Source organism: Neovison vison, chromosome 4 (assembly GCF_020171115.1).
Source record: "Neovison vison isolate M4711 chromosome 4, ASM_NN_V1, whole genome shotgun sequence".
Classification (NCBI taxonomy): Eukaryota; Metazoa; Chordata; class Mammalia; order Carnivora; family Mustelidae; genus Neogale; species Neogale vison.
The window spans coordinates 125331721-125349213 of record NC_058094.1 but is presented as its reverse complement, the minus strand read 5'-3'; the positions used below and the strand labels follow the sequence as shown (position 1 = coordinate 125349213).

The 17493-nt window shown below is 40.3% G+C and overlaps 1 protein-coding gene across 3 annotated transcripts in view; it reads right to left on the bottom strand.

Annotated features, from left to right (window-relative positions):
- Positions 1-17493, bottom strand: part of SUGCT (succinyl-CoA:glutarate-CoA transferase) — an 827195-nt gene that overhangs the window by 608799 nt on the left and 200903 nt on the right. For all 3 annotated transcript variants that reach the window (XM_044245656.1, XM_044245658.1, XM_044245657.1), the window contains exon 9: positions 12344-12439. In XM_044245656.1, coding sequence (XP_044101591.1) covers positions 12344-12439 — 96 coding nt within the window. The remainder of the gene's footprint in view (positions 1-12343; positions 12440-17493) is intronic.

The window sequence follows — 17493 nt, the reverse complement described above, 5'->3', positions numbered from 1 at the left end:
GGAAAATCCTATCCCTGCAGAAGTAGAAATTTGGACCGTGGCTAGGAACGGGAATGAGCATTTTTGGCTAGTTTTCCATAATTTCGATACTGCTTTAAAAAATGAAATTGGTTTTCAGTAAAATGCTTGAAATGCTTCCTTCTGCTCTCTGTCATTAAGAATCACATCATAATAAATGACATTGCAAAAAGGACTCTAAAGCTTAGAAGTAAATACTACAGCTTCCTTAACTATTTTGAACAAAAGAAAAATGTTATTTAAGCTAAAACCATATTGTTTTCACATCAATAAGAAGATGTACTTGACTGAAATCAAATTAAACATTCTGCATTTATATGGTGATATTATAAATTAACTGCCCCTCCCACAGACCAAGAAGAGGAAACATACACTCACCAAACACACCCAATGATGCACACGTGCACACACACACACACACACACACCTGCTACTTTATGAGTTGTTTGCTACCCTTGTTAACTGAAACAGATGAAAAACCACATCAGACTCAGAGGGAGGAGAGTTTTGCAAGGGTTTGATTTATTTCAAGAACTAACTTTTCTCAAGCTGGGCATCCGGGGGAAAAAAAAAAAAAGAAAATTCTAAAGCATAGTCCTTAACCTTTTCACCCCCTTTCCTAATATGCAGACCTAACCAGTTGTTAGCAGGACTTGTCCTAGGGGCCTCATATGTCTCTGCAAGTATATCATCTCCCTATGGATTTTACTCTACAGTAAAACTTACCCATAAATGTCCCTTATATTCATCTTCATGGCTGGAACTAACGCCCTACAAGATTACACTCGGGACATTTCTTTCTAAGCAGAAGTGAACCGATCTTTTTTGTAAGACCACCCTGGGGACACCCAAAGAATTCAGAAAGGTCCGCACTTCCTCCCACAATCACGCAGAGATGGATGCTAATTTCAGGATACAGCCTTGCCTCCTTTCTGCTCTCAATCACTTCTACGGAAATCAAACCTGTACACATTTACACTGCATCACTGCGCTGAGCAGGCCGGGATGCTGTTCTCTCCATCAGCCAGTCAGTCTGAGCAACTGCAGCATAGTCTGTGCTAAGGTTATATAATGACAGAACTGGCCCAAGCAACAGGGGGCTTGACGGAGGGAGAGGAAAGTCATGAGTGCTAATAAAATGAAAATCATCCCCAGGAATCACTCTTCAGGACTTTGAACCAAAAAGAAAGGTAGTTTTACCTTAAATAATCAATGTAGAATATCAGTAGCTCTAAAGATAGGGAGGAAATCACCTAATAATATGCTCATTATTCACATTTTTTTCAAGTCCCCATTGAAAAGTGCCATCCCCATTAGCAGGTTACAAGAGTGACATCTAGTGGACTCTTATGCAATGACCAAAAGGATTTCACATGGACTTGAGACCAGGGCTTCTCAAAATCTAACATGACATCGAAATCACCTGAGGCTCTTGTTAAACAGCAGATTCTGGTTCAGTAGAATACACTAGAAACTATTATTTCTAACAATCCACAGGTAATGCTGATGCCACCGCTCCATGGACCTTTTGTGGCAAGGACCTAGAACATTTCGTACCTGCTTTTACCCTCAGGAGAGAAAAGCGGGAAGGGACATTTGAGAACTGTTTCCAGGATAAAATTAGGCCAAATGAATTAACTAACCCAACTCAGCATGCACACTTACAAGCTCCTGCCTGCACAGAGGCCCAATACCCATACTCCTCGTCCGGAGTGCCGGGGACCAAACTAAGAAGGAAAAGACCTTCCTTCACAATCACATTTATTTGTGATATGAGTTGCTCAAGTCTCCAACACAGGATCACTTCAGAACTTAACATCTTACAAGTTTTCCTTCACTGTTATCATTTTATTTACCCAATACTGAATTATAATATAAAAGTAATTTGTACCAGGGGCGCCTGGGTGGTTCAGTGGCTTAAGCCTCTGCCTTCAGCTCAGGTCATGATCTCAGGGTCCTCAGATCCAGCCCTGCAACGGGCTCTCTGCTCAGTGGGGAGCCTGCTTCCCCCCCCCCCACAACCCCGGTCTGCCTCTCTGTCTACTTGTGATCTCTCTCTCTCTATCTCTCTCTGTCAAAAAATAAATAAATAATTTTTTTTTTAAAGGTAATTTGTACCATATCAGAACTCAGTTCTTTTTCCCAGATGCCCTGCACCTGAGCAGGAAGCTGTTGGGGTATTGTCTAAGCACCAAGCACAGCTACTCAGAATTTCAGCAACATTTGCCCTGGACACCCCAGGAACAGAACGGGATGTGTGACTACATCCAAATTCAGCCATTTCCAGAATCCAGTCCTATGTGATTTATCTGAGCCAGAGAACCTTGACCTCCACGCATAGCCTCCAGGTGAGACCCTCAGCTCAAGGTCGGGTGTGAGGTCCTCCACAAAGCAGCTCTGCCAGGCCCCACTCGAACTCCTGCCAGGGCCCCCACCTCAGCGACAGCAGACCCCGTCTTTGGTTCGAGGTCACAGTTCCAGAAGCCATCACCATCGACGAAAAATCAGTCTCTCTTTCCCCAAACACACACACACATAAATGTGTACAAAACCTACATTCTAGTCCAGTAAAATCATTTAGGACAAGTGGGTTGATCTAAGATGATCATTTCTTAAGCAGTAGAATTCCTATTTCAAACAAACACAAAAGTGTTTTGGCAGAAATGAAGCTGGAATACTTGGAGATCTGCCCACTTGATTTCTCCCCAGGCTGCCCCTTGCCCCACACCCCTGAATACTTTTCTTCATGCCCCAAATACTCCTTTCCACTCTAAAGCCCACCCCCAGCGACCGCCCAGTTTGAATCAGAAACAATGGCTCTCACAATAGCTAAAACCATCCCAAACTCCCTTATCGCTCAAGGACAACATTGTTTTCATTCCCCAGATGGAGCTAGAGATACCTGTCTCACTATAACTTGATTTAGTTATGATTCTAACAGTTTTAGCATCTGCAATCAAAGGATTTATTCAAAAGATGTACAACCTGATTTCCTTACGGAAATTTGCTTTTAAGTCATAATTAAGGATCTCTGTGATGAGTAAACAACAGAACTGTTTATATCTCTTCAATTACTCTTGGCAGTCCTAAAGGGGAAAATAGGTAGAGGAAAATGTCACATAATTCTTCCTCAAAAAAGGGATGAAGATAGAAAATGAAACTCAACATGCCAGTTTCAGTAAGGAGCACTGCATCGCTTGCCTGCATAGTCGGGAGCCCCTGCCTCGGTTAGAGTTTCAGTTACGGCACTACATGGGACCTGGGGCAAGTCAGTCATCTCTATCCTCACTCTCCTCATCTGAATAGAGGACAGAAGCAATACCCACTTCCTGCAGCTGTTGTGAAGACTGAATTAAGATACGTAAGGTAGTTAGTAACTGTCATCATTCAAGAAATGTTACCTCTAATGATTATTACAATTATTAATATAATATTATTAGGAATAGTGACTATTAATATTCTTCTTTACCTGAATATTCACAATGGTATTTGCAAAATCTTTTTAGGTATTTATTATGCCTTTTTTTTTCATTCAAGTGTAATTAACCTACAATGTTATATTAGTTTCAGGTACAGAATGTAACAATTCAACAATTCTATAAGTTTCTCAGCATTGGTCAAGGTGAGTGAACTCTTAATCCCCTTAAACTCTAAAGAGTAAGTGAATTCTTAAACCTATACCCCCACCCACCGCCCCTCTGGCAACAACCAGTGTGTTCCCTGTATTTCAGAGTCTGTTTTTTTTCTTTGTCTTTGTTTGTTTGTGTTTTGTTTCTTAAATTTCACATATGAGCAAAATTATATGGTATTTGTCTTTCTCTGACTTATTTCACTTAACATTATACCCTCTAGGTCACCCAAGTCATCACAAATGGCAAGATTTCATTCCTTTTTAGGGCTGAGTAATATTCCATTGTTTATATATGCATGTGTGTGTATATATACAGCACATCTTCTTTATCCAGTTATCAATGGATGGACACTTGAGTTGCTTCCATATCTTGGTTATTGTAAATAATGTGCAATAAACATATGGATACATAGATCTTTCTAAATTAGTGTTTTCATTATCTTTGGGAACTACTGGATCATATGATAATTTTATTTTTAATTTTTGGAGGAACCTCCATTCTGTTTTCAAAAGTGGCTGCACCAACTGGCATTCCCACCATCAAATTTTAGTCAAAACTGAGAGGCATAAACAACAAACAGTGCCATCAATTCTGCATATATGTTGAAAATACTGAGAATGCAAGAGAAGCTAATAAGATCCCAAATGAATTTCAGATATATTCCTTAGCAAACAGTGCCTATCCTTGTGTCTCTTTCTATTTTACCTCTTGGTGAAATGCATTTAAAAATATATATATTTGGGGCACCTGGGTGGCTCAGTCGTTAGGCGTCTGCCTTCACCTCCAGGCATGATCCCAGGGCCCTGGGATTGAGCCCTGCATCGGGCTCCCTGGTTGGCAGAAGGCCTGCTTCTCCCTCTCCCACTCCCACTGCTTGTGTTCCCTCTCTCACTCTGTCTCTCTCTGTCAAATAAATAAAATCTTTTATATATATCAAATGGAGGCAATTCTGATTTTTAAAAATTATATTAGTTTTTGAACAATCATAACTATGTTTATTCTGTGTGCAATACAATCTCCTTAAACATCACACTGTGTAATTTATTTTAAATTTAAGAATTTTATTTTAAATCAAGGTAAGCTGAACTTCATCTCAGGAGAGGCCCAGAGGGTGGCAGCTGGTTCGCCAGCAGCTGGCCTATACACCATTTTTTTATCTGCCTGTTGGACTGCTCAATTCTCTATATTCTTAGGACTGTGCGCCAAAGTCCTGGACACGTGGCTTCAAAGTAACCAGAACCTTCAAATTAAAAAAGAAATTTTTTTTGTTTTAACAAGAATCCAAAATTCAGAAGGACCTGAGGCACACATAAGATTTAGAGCAAATATTCAAAAACTACCTTGCCAAAAGCTTTAGAGCAAAGGGGATAGGAGAAATTCGGACAATTCCTGCCTTAATTTAAAAAAAAAAAAAAAAAAAAAAAACAGTCTTTGGAATATTCTAAGGTGTCAGTACTGAGGAATCCAGAACTTTTCAGAAACCTGTGAGATGTAGCCTAATGTCTTCCCTATCACCAAAAGCACTTCTGTTCCAAGTGAATCTCTAGGCATTTTTAACAGGGTAAAGATTATCAAAGTTCACTGCATTTCAATGTTAACAAGAACAGATGCTTAAAATACTCTGTAGTTCTTTCTCTTTTTAAGACTGCAGGACAAATCAGCACAATGTTTGGTTCTGAAAGGGAGATATATCTCTTATAGAGATAGGTTCCCATATTGTGTGCTTCTCAGAGATTACTTTGGAAAATCATTTTTGTCATGCTTCATTTTGTTAACCATGAATTTAGACTAAATCTCAATTAACTAGAAAATTCAGTAAACTAGAAGCCTGATTCGCTTTGACACAAGTAGGTGACATTGCTATATACGATTCTCCTCAAACTCTGTTTGTTTTAAGAAGTTGGTATAAAAGTTCTCAGCACAAGGAGATTTTTTTTTCCTTTTTTTCTTTCACTCCCTCTCTCTTTTATTTATTGATTTTTGGGGGGAAAGAAGAAGAAATTAAAGTAGAAATTCCCTTAAGAAAGAAATTCATCTATATATCTTTACTCTTTATTTACTCTGCCTCTTAGCTGCCGTGGGTAGCCTTCAAAGAGATTATTTTGTAGCTTCCTAGAAACTATTATACAAAGTTAGAATCATTAGGTCAACTACAGAAATAATAATAGGAGCCACTTTCCACTGAATTCTTACAAGAGTCAGGTATGGCACAAAACACCTAGCGTACACCATCTCATTTAATTCCTTCAAAAAACATGGAAACAACTGTCATTGTTGACCTTTCTGCATAGGAAGCAGCTAACACTAGGGATATTAAAAGACTTGTCCAAGATTTCAGAGTCAGTGAGTGGCAGAGCACACATCCTAATGGATGACCTGGAAGGCTTAGAGTCCTGGTGCTGATTCCAAAGCTCAAGTTCCCCCAACTGTGCCTGCTGTAGGGCTTCTCAATGTCTTGAAATCAAGGCCCAATTCTTCCTCATCCAGAAGACTGCAGGAACTAAACCACTGCCTGCTTCACAGGGGACTCAAGAAATTGTTGCTTAATTAAAGAAGCAAAAGTCATTTTGAAAGCATAAATTGAAAACGTGGAAGGCAGAAACCTACAATTAACTGCCCCCATAGCTCAAAATTCAAACATACTTCAAAGTCACTTATTGGGTTTGATACCTACTAGAGTTATGATAAGCAGGCCATTTGTCAAAAAGATGTTGGAAAAGATTAAAGAATTCTACCGTCTATCGAAGAAACTAAAAGACAGTCAGTCATCCACAATGTATCAAGCACCAAAAGATGACTACTTTGAATACAGAAGGAAAGGAAACAAGTTCTGAAATATTAAAACCATGGTTCTGATCCAGGTTCTTTGACTTTCTACCTATAGCCATAGTGAAGTTTCTTTCTCTCTCTTTGGTCTCCCTTTCATCAATATAAAATAGGAAAAAAAAATTATGTATAGTATTATACATATATATAATATTATATATACACACATAAAATGGTTACAGAATGTATGTTCAATGAAAGCCTGTATGATTATTTTTACTGTTACTACCAATGCATCAATTAAATTAAAGATGTGATACAATCATATGCCTGTTAAAATCATACTTCCAAACTTCAGTGAATGCTTTAGTGTAACTATGGTTTAAAAAAAAAAAAGTCACGAAAGAAGAGGCACATGTATATCATTTACATTTTCACTTTTTGAAAAATCCTTAACATAGGTTAAAAAAAAGATTCCCAAGGTTACCTAATCTGTTATGATTTTACAGCATTTTAACGTTTCTAAGGAATGATAGCAAAGTGCTGCATCTCTTCAAACTTGGAATTTACTGCCTGTCTGAGTCTCTGCTTGTGCCAAATTAAATATACAGTATAATGTCCATACCAGAAATAACATAGCACAGCTTCCTGCTCTATTCCTTGGTTGAGTGAGCCCAAACTGAGGAAAGGGAGAAATGATTTTATTTAATCATCTGAATAATTGTATTCTTCAATTTCTTGAATTAGAAGGTACTCCAGAACAGGGGGGAAAAAAGCTTTAAAAGAAATTGTCACGTGAATTATCAGACCATTTAAAGCAAAAAATCTTTTTGAAGGCATTACCTTTGAAAGGCTCAAGAAAAAGTATATAAAGAGTCATGTTAATGAACTGCTCAGAAAGTCAACTTCCCCTAGCTACTCTGCAGCACTCAGACTGCTGAGGACTGAGGACTTCAACATCTCTTGGCCTATGAGGTCCATGTAAACTGGAGACTAATGATTCTTCCCAGTAGGTACCAGCCAAACCGCTTTTGAGGAATTGGGTAATAGAAGAGCATGGAGAAATGGGATGGTAGATGGAAAAAGGTGCCCTGGGAGTCTAAGGAAGGTTGCTAGGTTTTTTTAAGGTGAAGGACATGGTCATATCATTATCCACTGATAGCAATGCAGGTATCAGAGGAGATAAAGTGCAGGAGCGATGCCTTTAAGTAGAGAAAATGTGGAAGGGGGACAAGTCATTCATTATGATAGGAAGGAATGAAGAGAACACACAAGCAGGGGCTTGGGGGGTATGGCAGAGGAAAGATGAGATAGTTCTCTTCCGCTTGTATCTATTTTCAGTGAAATAAGAAACCACCTTTGGCTAAGGAAGAGGAGGGGGGTGGGAAAGATCCGAGGAGAGAGAAGAGGTGAAGTAGTCATCCCAGAGGAAATAAATGTGTAGGTAGCGTGCCAGGTCTGTGGGTAAGGCTGAGAAAGATGGCCCCGAGCTGGGAGTGAGGCTTTACACGTGGTAGCTATGTTTTCCTCCAGCCATACACTACAAATGAAGTTTAATCGGATTTTGCCAGCTGAATACAAAGGAGACAGCATCGTCACCAATAATAATAAAGTCTCATCGGGAACCTTCTTACTCACAGCGCAGCATCCGTATCACCGGGAATCAGGCAAAGCATCTTCACAAGATGTCTATTTAGAGACTCGGATGCATGTGAAAGTCTTAGAAATACCTGAGTGGTGGCCAAGTGAAAACAAGAAAAATCATCAAGGATGTTATTGGGGTGATCTAAGAGGATTTTAAAGGCACCAAGATTGTTGGCAGAAGAAATGACTGGGTCAAAGGAAGAGATGCACAGAGCCATATGCGAAGCACTGTCCAGGGGGTCATAAGATGACCTGGAAGGCTTGGAGTCCTGCTGGCGACTGAGGCAAATGTCTGAAGGATGATGGGATTGGTGTTCTTTTAAGGGAAGGAGGTAGTTGTGGTTGTCGCATCCAGACTCGTCTCTTTAGCAGGTTATACCGATCACACGGGCGATGCTGTTGCTGAAGAAGCTGTGGTATGACGAGGAGCACACAGAGCCCCGTGAGCTCCCCCAAGACCTGCTGCAGACAGTAGAGACTGGGAGAGAGATGGTCTTATCAGAAACTGAGAGAGCTGAGCAGGCTTCCATTAGATCCACACGCCAGCACTCTTCTTAGGGCACAGAAGCAGTATGTTGTGAAGCATTTAGCATAAAGGTGGCCACCCAAAGATCTGTGCTTGCACTAGCAAGCACAGTAATTCTGTTTAAGAGTAGAGAAATTCACTGATCTCAAGGAGAAGCAGAAAAGAAAAAAGGAGAGAAGGAGGAACAGAAACAACGGGAGATTCATATGCTCTTCAGGATAATGAAACTCCCGAGTAGCAGCCCAAGCATATGGTGAAGAGAGATGAAGTCTCCTATCCGAGACTGTACAAGTTTTTTCTGTAAAGATCTCCCCCATTTTCCTTGAAAATGTACAGTATAGTTTCCTCTCTTCATGACTCTATTTGTGAATGGATCTTTGTTGAGACTGGAGAGAGGCTGAGGTTTCAGGAGGATCATGAGCCCCCAAAGCAGAGGAGGACATGCAAATACAGGGTCCTGGGATGTTGAAGAAACTTGAGAGAGAGTTTTGGATAAGCACAGGTTATGAAATTAGGGGGATTATGATGTTAATCCTATATACATAAAGGGCATCAGCCCCACTGATTACTATCTTACACAATAAAACACATTCTTTTTGAAGACCAGCCAACTGCTTTCTCTGCACTCTCCTATCCCATCCCCCACAACCCCCCTGTCATTATCAATATAACTGAACATCTAAGAAACATTCTGGGGTACCTGGGTGGCTCAGTGGGTTAAGCCTCTGACTTCGGTTCAGGTCATGATCTTAGGGTCCTGGGACTGAGCCCCACATTGGGCTCCCTGCTCAGTGGGGAATCTGCTTCTCCCTCAGCCTCTCCCTCTCAAATAAATAAGATCATATATGTAGAGAGAGAGACACACACACACACGTGAACATTATGTAATTATTATCCCTTGGGCTATGTGTTCCTCAAGGGCAAGGGCTATGTGTTTCTCTAATGGTAATGGAAACAAAGGAAGCACTGAAATCTACAAGTTCTTTTTAAAAATCTGAATTCTTGCAGAGCACCTGGGTGGCTCAGTTGGTCAAGTATCCAACTCTTGATTTCAGCTCAGGTCATAATCTCAGGGTTGTGAGACTGAGCTCCAAGTTGGGCTCTGCACTCAACACAAAGTCAGTTTCTCCCTCTCCCTCCCCCTCCTTGTTCTCTCTCTCTCTCTCTCTTCACACCACCCCTTCTCTAAAATCAATCATCAATCTAAAAATCTGAAAAGCATCCATCAATATATTCTACAAGTAGCAAAATGACTATCTCAATGCTATCTACTTTTGTTTAGCTTACTCATTTTTAAAAAGTTGGCAAAGAATAGGGAGGAAACAACACAAGTGGATAATCAACCTGAGAAGTTAAAAATTACATGTATGTAAAATAAAACATAAATTAAGGATCACTACTTTTCAGAAATTTATATTCATGCATTCAAGGTCTGTGATATTTCAGGTGGGGTTCAACAAGAATTCAGGAGAGTGAACGGGGTACCTAACTAATTCCTGAGACCATCGGGGTCCTCCATTATAGACTTCCAGCTCAAAACTCAGACAACTCAAATTAGATGCAAAGCTATAATTATTTTAGAAAACTGAATTATAATTATCCTGGCACTCACCCATAAAAATATTTCCCAAATCTATTTTAAAAATTAAAAACAGACCAAGGTCTAGAAGCATATCTAGGATCCATCTTAGTACGCTAGTTTCATTCAAGCTGAATTTGCATTTGTTCCTTAATCACAGTGCTGAACCGGTCCTCCACCAAGAGGAAATAAATTAATTCTGAGTTCCTGAGGAAAGATCCTAGTAGATCTTCTCTTATTTCTTGCAGATAATAAAGCTGCAATCAACTAGATCAAATAAGCACAATATCCACTTTATGTGACTGGAGCAGTTCAAGCAGGAAAAGTATAGTTCTGTCTTTACAGAATACACACACGCGCACACACGTACATACACAGAGTTTCCCGTATCTTTTGCCTACCATAATAAAAGCCAAGGATTCTAAATTTCTTTTTACCTCACAGTGAAATAACTGAGAGCATACCCAAGGTGCCAGAGCTCTCACTACAAACACTCAGGAGGGGCAGTAGAGGTCTATACCAAATTTTTTAAAAGACGTTCTTTAAAAAAAAAAAAAAAACTATAAACCTTATACTAGAACATAGTGAACACCTCCCACGTGATGTGATGTAGAATTATACTGTAAAGCTTTCCAAGTCAAACACATTTTCTCCACACACCAAAAACTGAAGACTGGACTTCCGTTATTAGCAATGAATTTCCATGTGTTCCAACATTTCCCTCTGCTAAAATGCCTGTGAGAGGGACTTCCATCGTCAACAATGAGGATCAGTTAGTCAATGCAACCCGTCAGCTAGGAGCAGGTCTGATGGAGACGGTGTGGGTTGGAGTACAAGAAGGCACTGGAATCCTAGCACTCTCCAGTCAAAGGCAGCAGATCTAAAAGATAACTCTACAAGGAGGCAGATCAGAGTTGGGATCCATCTACTCAATTCAGGTATCAAATTTGCTATCTGAGAAGAGAGAAGGCTAAAACTGGTGATCTCTAAAAGGTGCAAAATTGCCACTTTCATGACACATAGTAGGTCTGGCTCAAAGAGTACAGGGCTCCCAAGTAGGGAACCAAAATGTCACTAATGCTGGTCATAAAAGCACTGTTCAAGAAAAGAGGGCAGGCACTAAGGAGACTGTTCTACAACCGTAGCTATGTCAAAGGGCAGCTCTGCAGGGAAATCACAGTAACGCCTTACGTGTAAAGAGACCATAAATAGAAACAGAGAAAAATTCTAGACTCAAATTGGGTCACTGAATTGCTCAAATTTGCATGAAAAGAAATGGGAAAGAAACTAGTTTAGCTGAAGGAAATAATGTTCTTAAGACTAAAAGGATGATTAGCAGTGTTGATGGATTTGCTGGCAAATGCAAAATGCTGGCTTTGATGTGTTCCGTCAACAGCACAAGCTCCGAAATGGCCACAGTAAAATTTACCCCTTCATTCAACGTATATTAATACAGTGCCTGGTATGTGCTTCTGGTGGATACAGTGATGAAAAAGACACCTCTACTCTCAAACCTCCAACATCTGACAGAGGACATAACAAATACAGCAGGACATACTACAACTGAGTCAAGCAAAGGTTAGGGGTTTGGAGGAAGAGTTAGAGTTTTTGTTCTCATTTTTGTTTGCGAAGGATCACAGTTCCCTCACATATTCATTCACACTAGCCAACGTCAAGAATTTCTAAGGACAAGTTTAGACACTTAATAAAGAACAGCAGTTCCCGAACCATCTGCTTTGCTCTGAAAATAAAGATCCGTCACACGCAAATTTTCATTTTACTCCAACCCTGTGAGAATATTATTGTCAGCTGGGGTAGGTAACATTTGGTTTATAATTGACATGGTGAACAAACCATGCTTTATAAAATGGCTACAATCAGTGCTTCTTTGGGGCGAAAAAAAAAAATAAACCATCATATGAGGCCAAAAGTCACTCACTTTCAGCAAGTTCCTTTGATCCATTTAAGTGTCCTGTTACTAATCTTCTGACAAAGAAATGTGCAAAACACTGAATTTAAAATGAACAACAGGACCTTGTTACAGTCAGACAAAGATATATAACAGAATATCCTGAAAGGATTTTTTTTTTCTTACAAAGGGAAATAATCTCCCAAACTCATATCATACAAAACTGCAGATCAGAGCAGCCCAACCCTCGCTGTGTGTATCAATCCTACCTGGTAAGGAACGATACTGCCGTGAGCCGTGCCCCAACGTTTTGCTTCCTTTTGGCCAATGAGATAATTAGCAGCTACCTGGGTCAAACATGCCACCTGCCAGGAAAAAAAAAAAAAAAAAAAGAAGGAGTTTATCCACAATCACAAGCAGAAGGTTATACTACGAAAGTTCTCATTTGAATTCACTTCATGTCATTGCAAAAAGAGAGAGAGAGAAGCAACTCCAAGCAGATCAGAAAACATACAGGAATCACCGTACAAAGAAAGGAAGAGCAGTATTACATTATCGCATGAGACTAAGCATGAACAGCACTCGGCGCTCGAAAAGATCACCTGAAGACAGAGGTCGACCCAACAGATAAAACCCTGGGCCAGCCTTTAGCGTCAAGACCACAGCAAAATACATCCGCAACTGGTACGTTCCTCTCCCCTCTTCACCCACGTCCTTTTACTTTCTGTCAAGATGACAAAAAAAGAGCCTGTGTCATCACTGAGCAGCTGAACCAGTCATGAACCATATTCCTCCAAGTTTCTCATTTTGTGACAAAAACAACAATAATAAACCTCTATTTTGTTTAAGTCCGTTCAGTCAAGTTTTCTGTTGCTAGCTGCCCAAAGCATCCTTAATGAACACACAGAGTCCAAATTATTTTACTTGTGAAAATTCCTCAGTGATTCATCCTCATTTACACAAAAAGTGCTCTCCCTCCCTCAACTTAGTCCTAAACCCATAGCTTCATTATTATAATTATTTCAGTTTTCAAAAGCCCTAGACCTATTAAAGGGGTCATCTAAAGCCTTAAGGTCAACCTCTGACTCCCGCAGTATTTTATACACATCGCTTAAAAACCTACAACCATCCAATTCCATATGGGGAGAACAGGAGGAGAATGAACTCGATTCCTGGTGACGCGCCACAAGGAGCTTATGTTCCCACGAACACCCATGACACCAAGGGCCCCAAACTATGAAAGACAAACCTAATAACAACCTTCCATAGTTTCCAGAAAAAAAAAAAAAAAAAGCTTCTGGCCTCATAACATAATCATTTTTCCCATCCTAGATCATCAGTAGTGACGTGGCTCCCAAGCCAGCAAGTCGAACAGATCCCAAACTGAGTTCGGCTGCTGGAACAACTCCAGGGATGGTTTTTTAGGGCTTGCAGAGGCAACCTGTGATTGGCCTCTACCTGCCCCGGCAGCTTGCCTCCCACATAGCCTATCTCCATAGGGCTCAGCCTGCATGAATCTCCTTAGAGCAGCAGACATTCTCCTTTACTTTATTCTTGGGATTTACACTCACTTTTATGTTCATTTACTGCTCTGTTGAAATTGGAACTGCCTTATGGCAGCTGGTTCGGCTGTACTGCCCAGGTGGCAAAACTAATAAACTTTGAGTCATCCACTTCTGGACCTCCATCTGGTCTCGGGCATTTGAACCATGGAGCATTCCAGGGCTGCCTGGGGCTGCCTAGTGCTAATCGCCATTTCACAGATCACTTCTGTGTCTTTCAAAATGGAAAATCAAATCAACATTTTGTAGTAAAAAATGCACTGGATGGGAAGTCCAGTTTCACGGTTTTTTCACTTCTGTCAACTCTAAGTAGTTGTACGACTGTCAGTATTTAATTGAAATACGTCGACCTTCAGACACATTCTCTATAAAATCTTGGGCATTTGACCAAAAGGGATGGTTCTCAATCTTTTTTTTTTTTTAAAGCAGAACTCCTGTATCAAACCGAATTAATGCATGAAATCCTAATATGTGAGCAGGTTAATACCCACAGTGTTCTGGTTGAAGCAGAAGCAGGCCTCCAATGTCACAATGTCACCCTGGGCAGCATAAACACAAAACACAATTCGCAAAGTAGTAAATGGTCTTATATTTGCTTCTAAGGTCTACACCTCTGACTATTATTCTTAATAGTCTGGCAGATAATAGAGATGCAAGTATAGTCATTTTCCCATAAAAGCTCTTCTTGAAATTGGGGAGATTTTCTCAAGTCAGAGGTTTTTCTGTAAGAAAGGTTTTTCTTTGATCTACCTCTGTTGGGAGTGGGAGTCGGGGCTGTTCCCTTTGAAATAAATTCTGGTGCTACTGGGGGCCAATGAGTCACATTAATAAAGGTAATACTTTACAAGCAAAGAATCATAAGAAGCTTGGTATCTCTACTTTTTTTAATTTAAAAATCAGCTGATAGGCAATAGACCAACATCAGCATAGCTGCAAGTGGACTGGGGCACCTGGGTGGCTCAATTGGTTAAGCATCTGCCTTCCTCAGATGATGATCCCGAGGTCCTGGGATTGAGCCCCACATCAAGCTCCCTGCTCGGTGGGGAGTCCACTTCTTCCTTCCCTCTGCCCACCCCCACTCATGTGCACACGCTTTCTCTCTCTCTCTCTCAAATAAATAGAAAAAAGCTTAAAAAAAAAAAAGAGGTAGGACTGACTGGATGATCACAGGTTAACCTGTGAATCCTAGACTGATCTGAGATGCTTAACAGGAGTAGGTATGGGCTAGATTCTGGGCTGGAGATCAGCCTGACTGCCTCATTTCTGGTCCACGACCTCTTTCTTTCTTCTCAATTTTGACTTCTGTGTTTCTGACCCTACCTTGCTAAGCTGTATCTTTGACAACTATTTCATAAAAGTAGCCCTATTCAGAGTAAGTTTGAACGGACAGTCAAAACTCATCTCATAGGCTATTTCTAAATGGGATGCCCTATCAATTTCCTCCACACAGTGGTAACTCATGAAAACAAAAAGTATTTCAGAACCAGTAGGCTCCCACTGGGCAGAAAGGTTATATAAGGTTTTTAAACCATGGCCACTCAAAAACAAAGTGTGATTCTTCAGTATTCAGAGGCAAATCTGGGGTGGGGGGAGAATTCTATTTAAAAAAAAAGAGAGAGCAACAGGGCTAAACTTAGCAACCCAGTGTTTAAAAGGGGCATTGCAAATCTGAGAGTAATCTACTATTTACAATGAAGTATTTTTAAGGCAGCAGAAGGGGGAGAAAGTCAACAGTTATGACGTGATTCTGTATGAAAAATCAGGCTTCCTGGCAATTAATGACAAATTTTCCACAAATCAAAAGAATGCGGGATGTGACTTTTAGGTTAATAACTACATACTGTATATCCATTCTAAATATTGCATTAGATCATCATTACTTTCATCTCCTAAACTTAGGCTCATTATTTCATCATGTGGATGCTATATAATTTACTCAGAATGTTGCCTTTATATGGTTTCATCTAAACAAAAAGGCCAACTTTGGTTTAATAATAATCATTCTGACAGCAAAACTATTATTTTAGATAACATAGTGGGTCCTGGTATTCTATGTGTCTAACCAGAAAACCAATGGATGGTCAAAGTGGATCTCAAAGGGCACAGCCCAAAAAGACATGAGGAAGAATACACCCAATTATTTCCCAAAGCAGCCCCATGCTCTCTGTCACCCCATGGCTCACTTCTAGCAAATTAGGATCCAGCTGCAATAATAGAAACTTTCATCTCCAAAAGGACAACCAAGTATGACAGGTAAAGTAGGGAAAACAATACTCGAACTCTGGTCCATGACATCATTACTGGTGGATGTTTCCCTCCTGCTCTCTTGCATATTCTGGCATCCACGTGAGCTGCGCTGAACACCAGTCACACTTCGCTTCTGCACCTGCCCATCTCTCCATCCACTCTTACACAACCATTTCCATTAAGTCCCCCTCACCACCAAATCAAAACACTATTTTCCTTGCCTCTGAACAAACACAACACCTTAACCTACCTATTCAGGCTGCACTCTCACAGTCTACCCTGTACTACAACTACAACTACCCTGTACTACACATACAAGATGGCAAGTTAAGAAGACCTAGATCAGTGGTTCCTAAACCTAGTTGTGCATCATAATCACCTACAGAATTCCTCGATCCCACCCCAGGCCTACTGAATCTGACTCTCCAGGGGTGGAGCCTGGGAGAAAAAAATAACTTAAATAATACATCATACACAGCACACCAGATCTGAGAACCAAAACCTCAGGAAAATCTAGCCAAACCCCTTAATATTAGACATGGATAAAGAAAGAAACAGAGAAGGAAATAACTTATCTGAGGTCACAGAGCTTGCTAATGACAGCGCTTTAAACTACTCCAACTACAGTGTCCTCCTCCACGCTCCAATATTACTCATAGCTGATCCTTTCCCTCCTTTTAAATTGGAACTATTCCAAGGTAAGAACTGCGCACTGCAAATCCTTCATACATTCTCACAGGACCTAACATAGAGTTCCTACGGTAATTTTTTTTTTAACACACAAATGAAAATAGTAATTACTAGTTTCTTTATTCAACAAATATGGAGTGCCACTTTGTAGAAGGTATTATGTTAGGTACTGGGTATGCAACAGTAAATGGGAAGATGCAGTCCTGCCCCCTTTGTATTCCAGAATAGTGGAGAAGACAACTAAACAGTTACAGGAACTGCCATGGGGAAAAGTTTAAAGACAAAAAGAATAACACGTGTGAAAGCCGTAAGGCAAGAGAGTGGCATACAGGAAAGAATACAAAAAACAGAAAAGGAAAAAAAAAAATCTGAAAGTACCCCCAAAGTAACTAAAGCATGACAAGAAAAAGATGGGAAATGATATTGGAGAGGCTGACAGATCATGCCACCTCCTGAAGGTCATGAGTAAGGAAGGACCCATTCTCTGCATACCTTTTAGAATGATCATTTTGGTTTTTTTAAGTCATCTCTATACCCAACGTGGGGCTCGAATTTACAATCCTGAGATCAAAAAATGCATGCTCCAATGACTGAGCCAGCCAGGTGCCCCTCACCATGATCACTTTAAAATCAAGAACTATAGCACATCATCCTTCTATTAAAAAGTCATAGGGCTTCCCACTGAATTTGCAATTAAATCCAAAGAATGGACTGAATAGAGACAAGAGAGAAAAAGGACCAGTTATGGAAATTGTGCAGGTCCAGGCATAAGCTGATGATAACTCAGACTAGTTAGTGGCAGTGGAATCAGAAAAATTAGTGGGCTTAAGATATATGTTAGGGACAAGACTGGACAGAACATGTTTCTGCCTGAATATCTGGGTCAGCTCTGAAGGCCTCAACAGAAATAACGAAGTCAG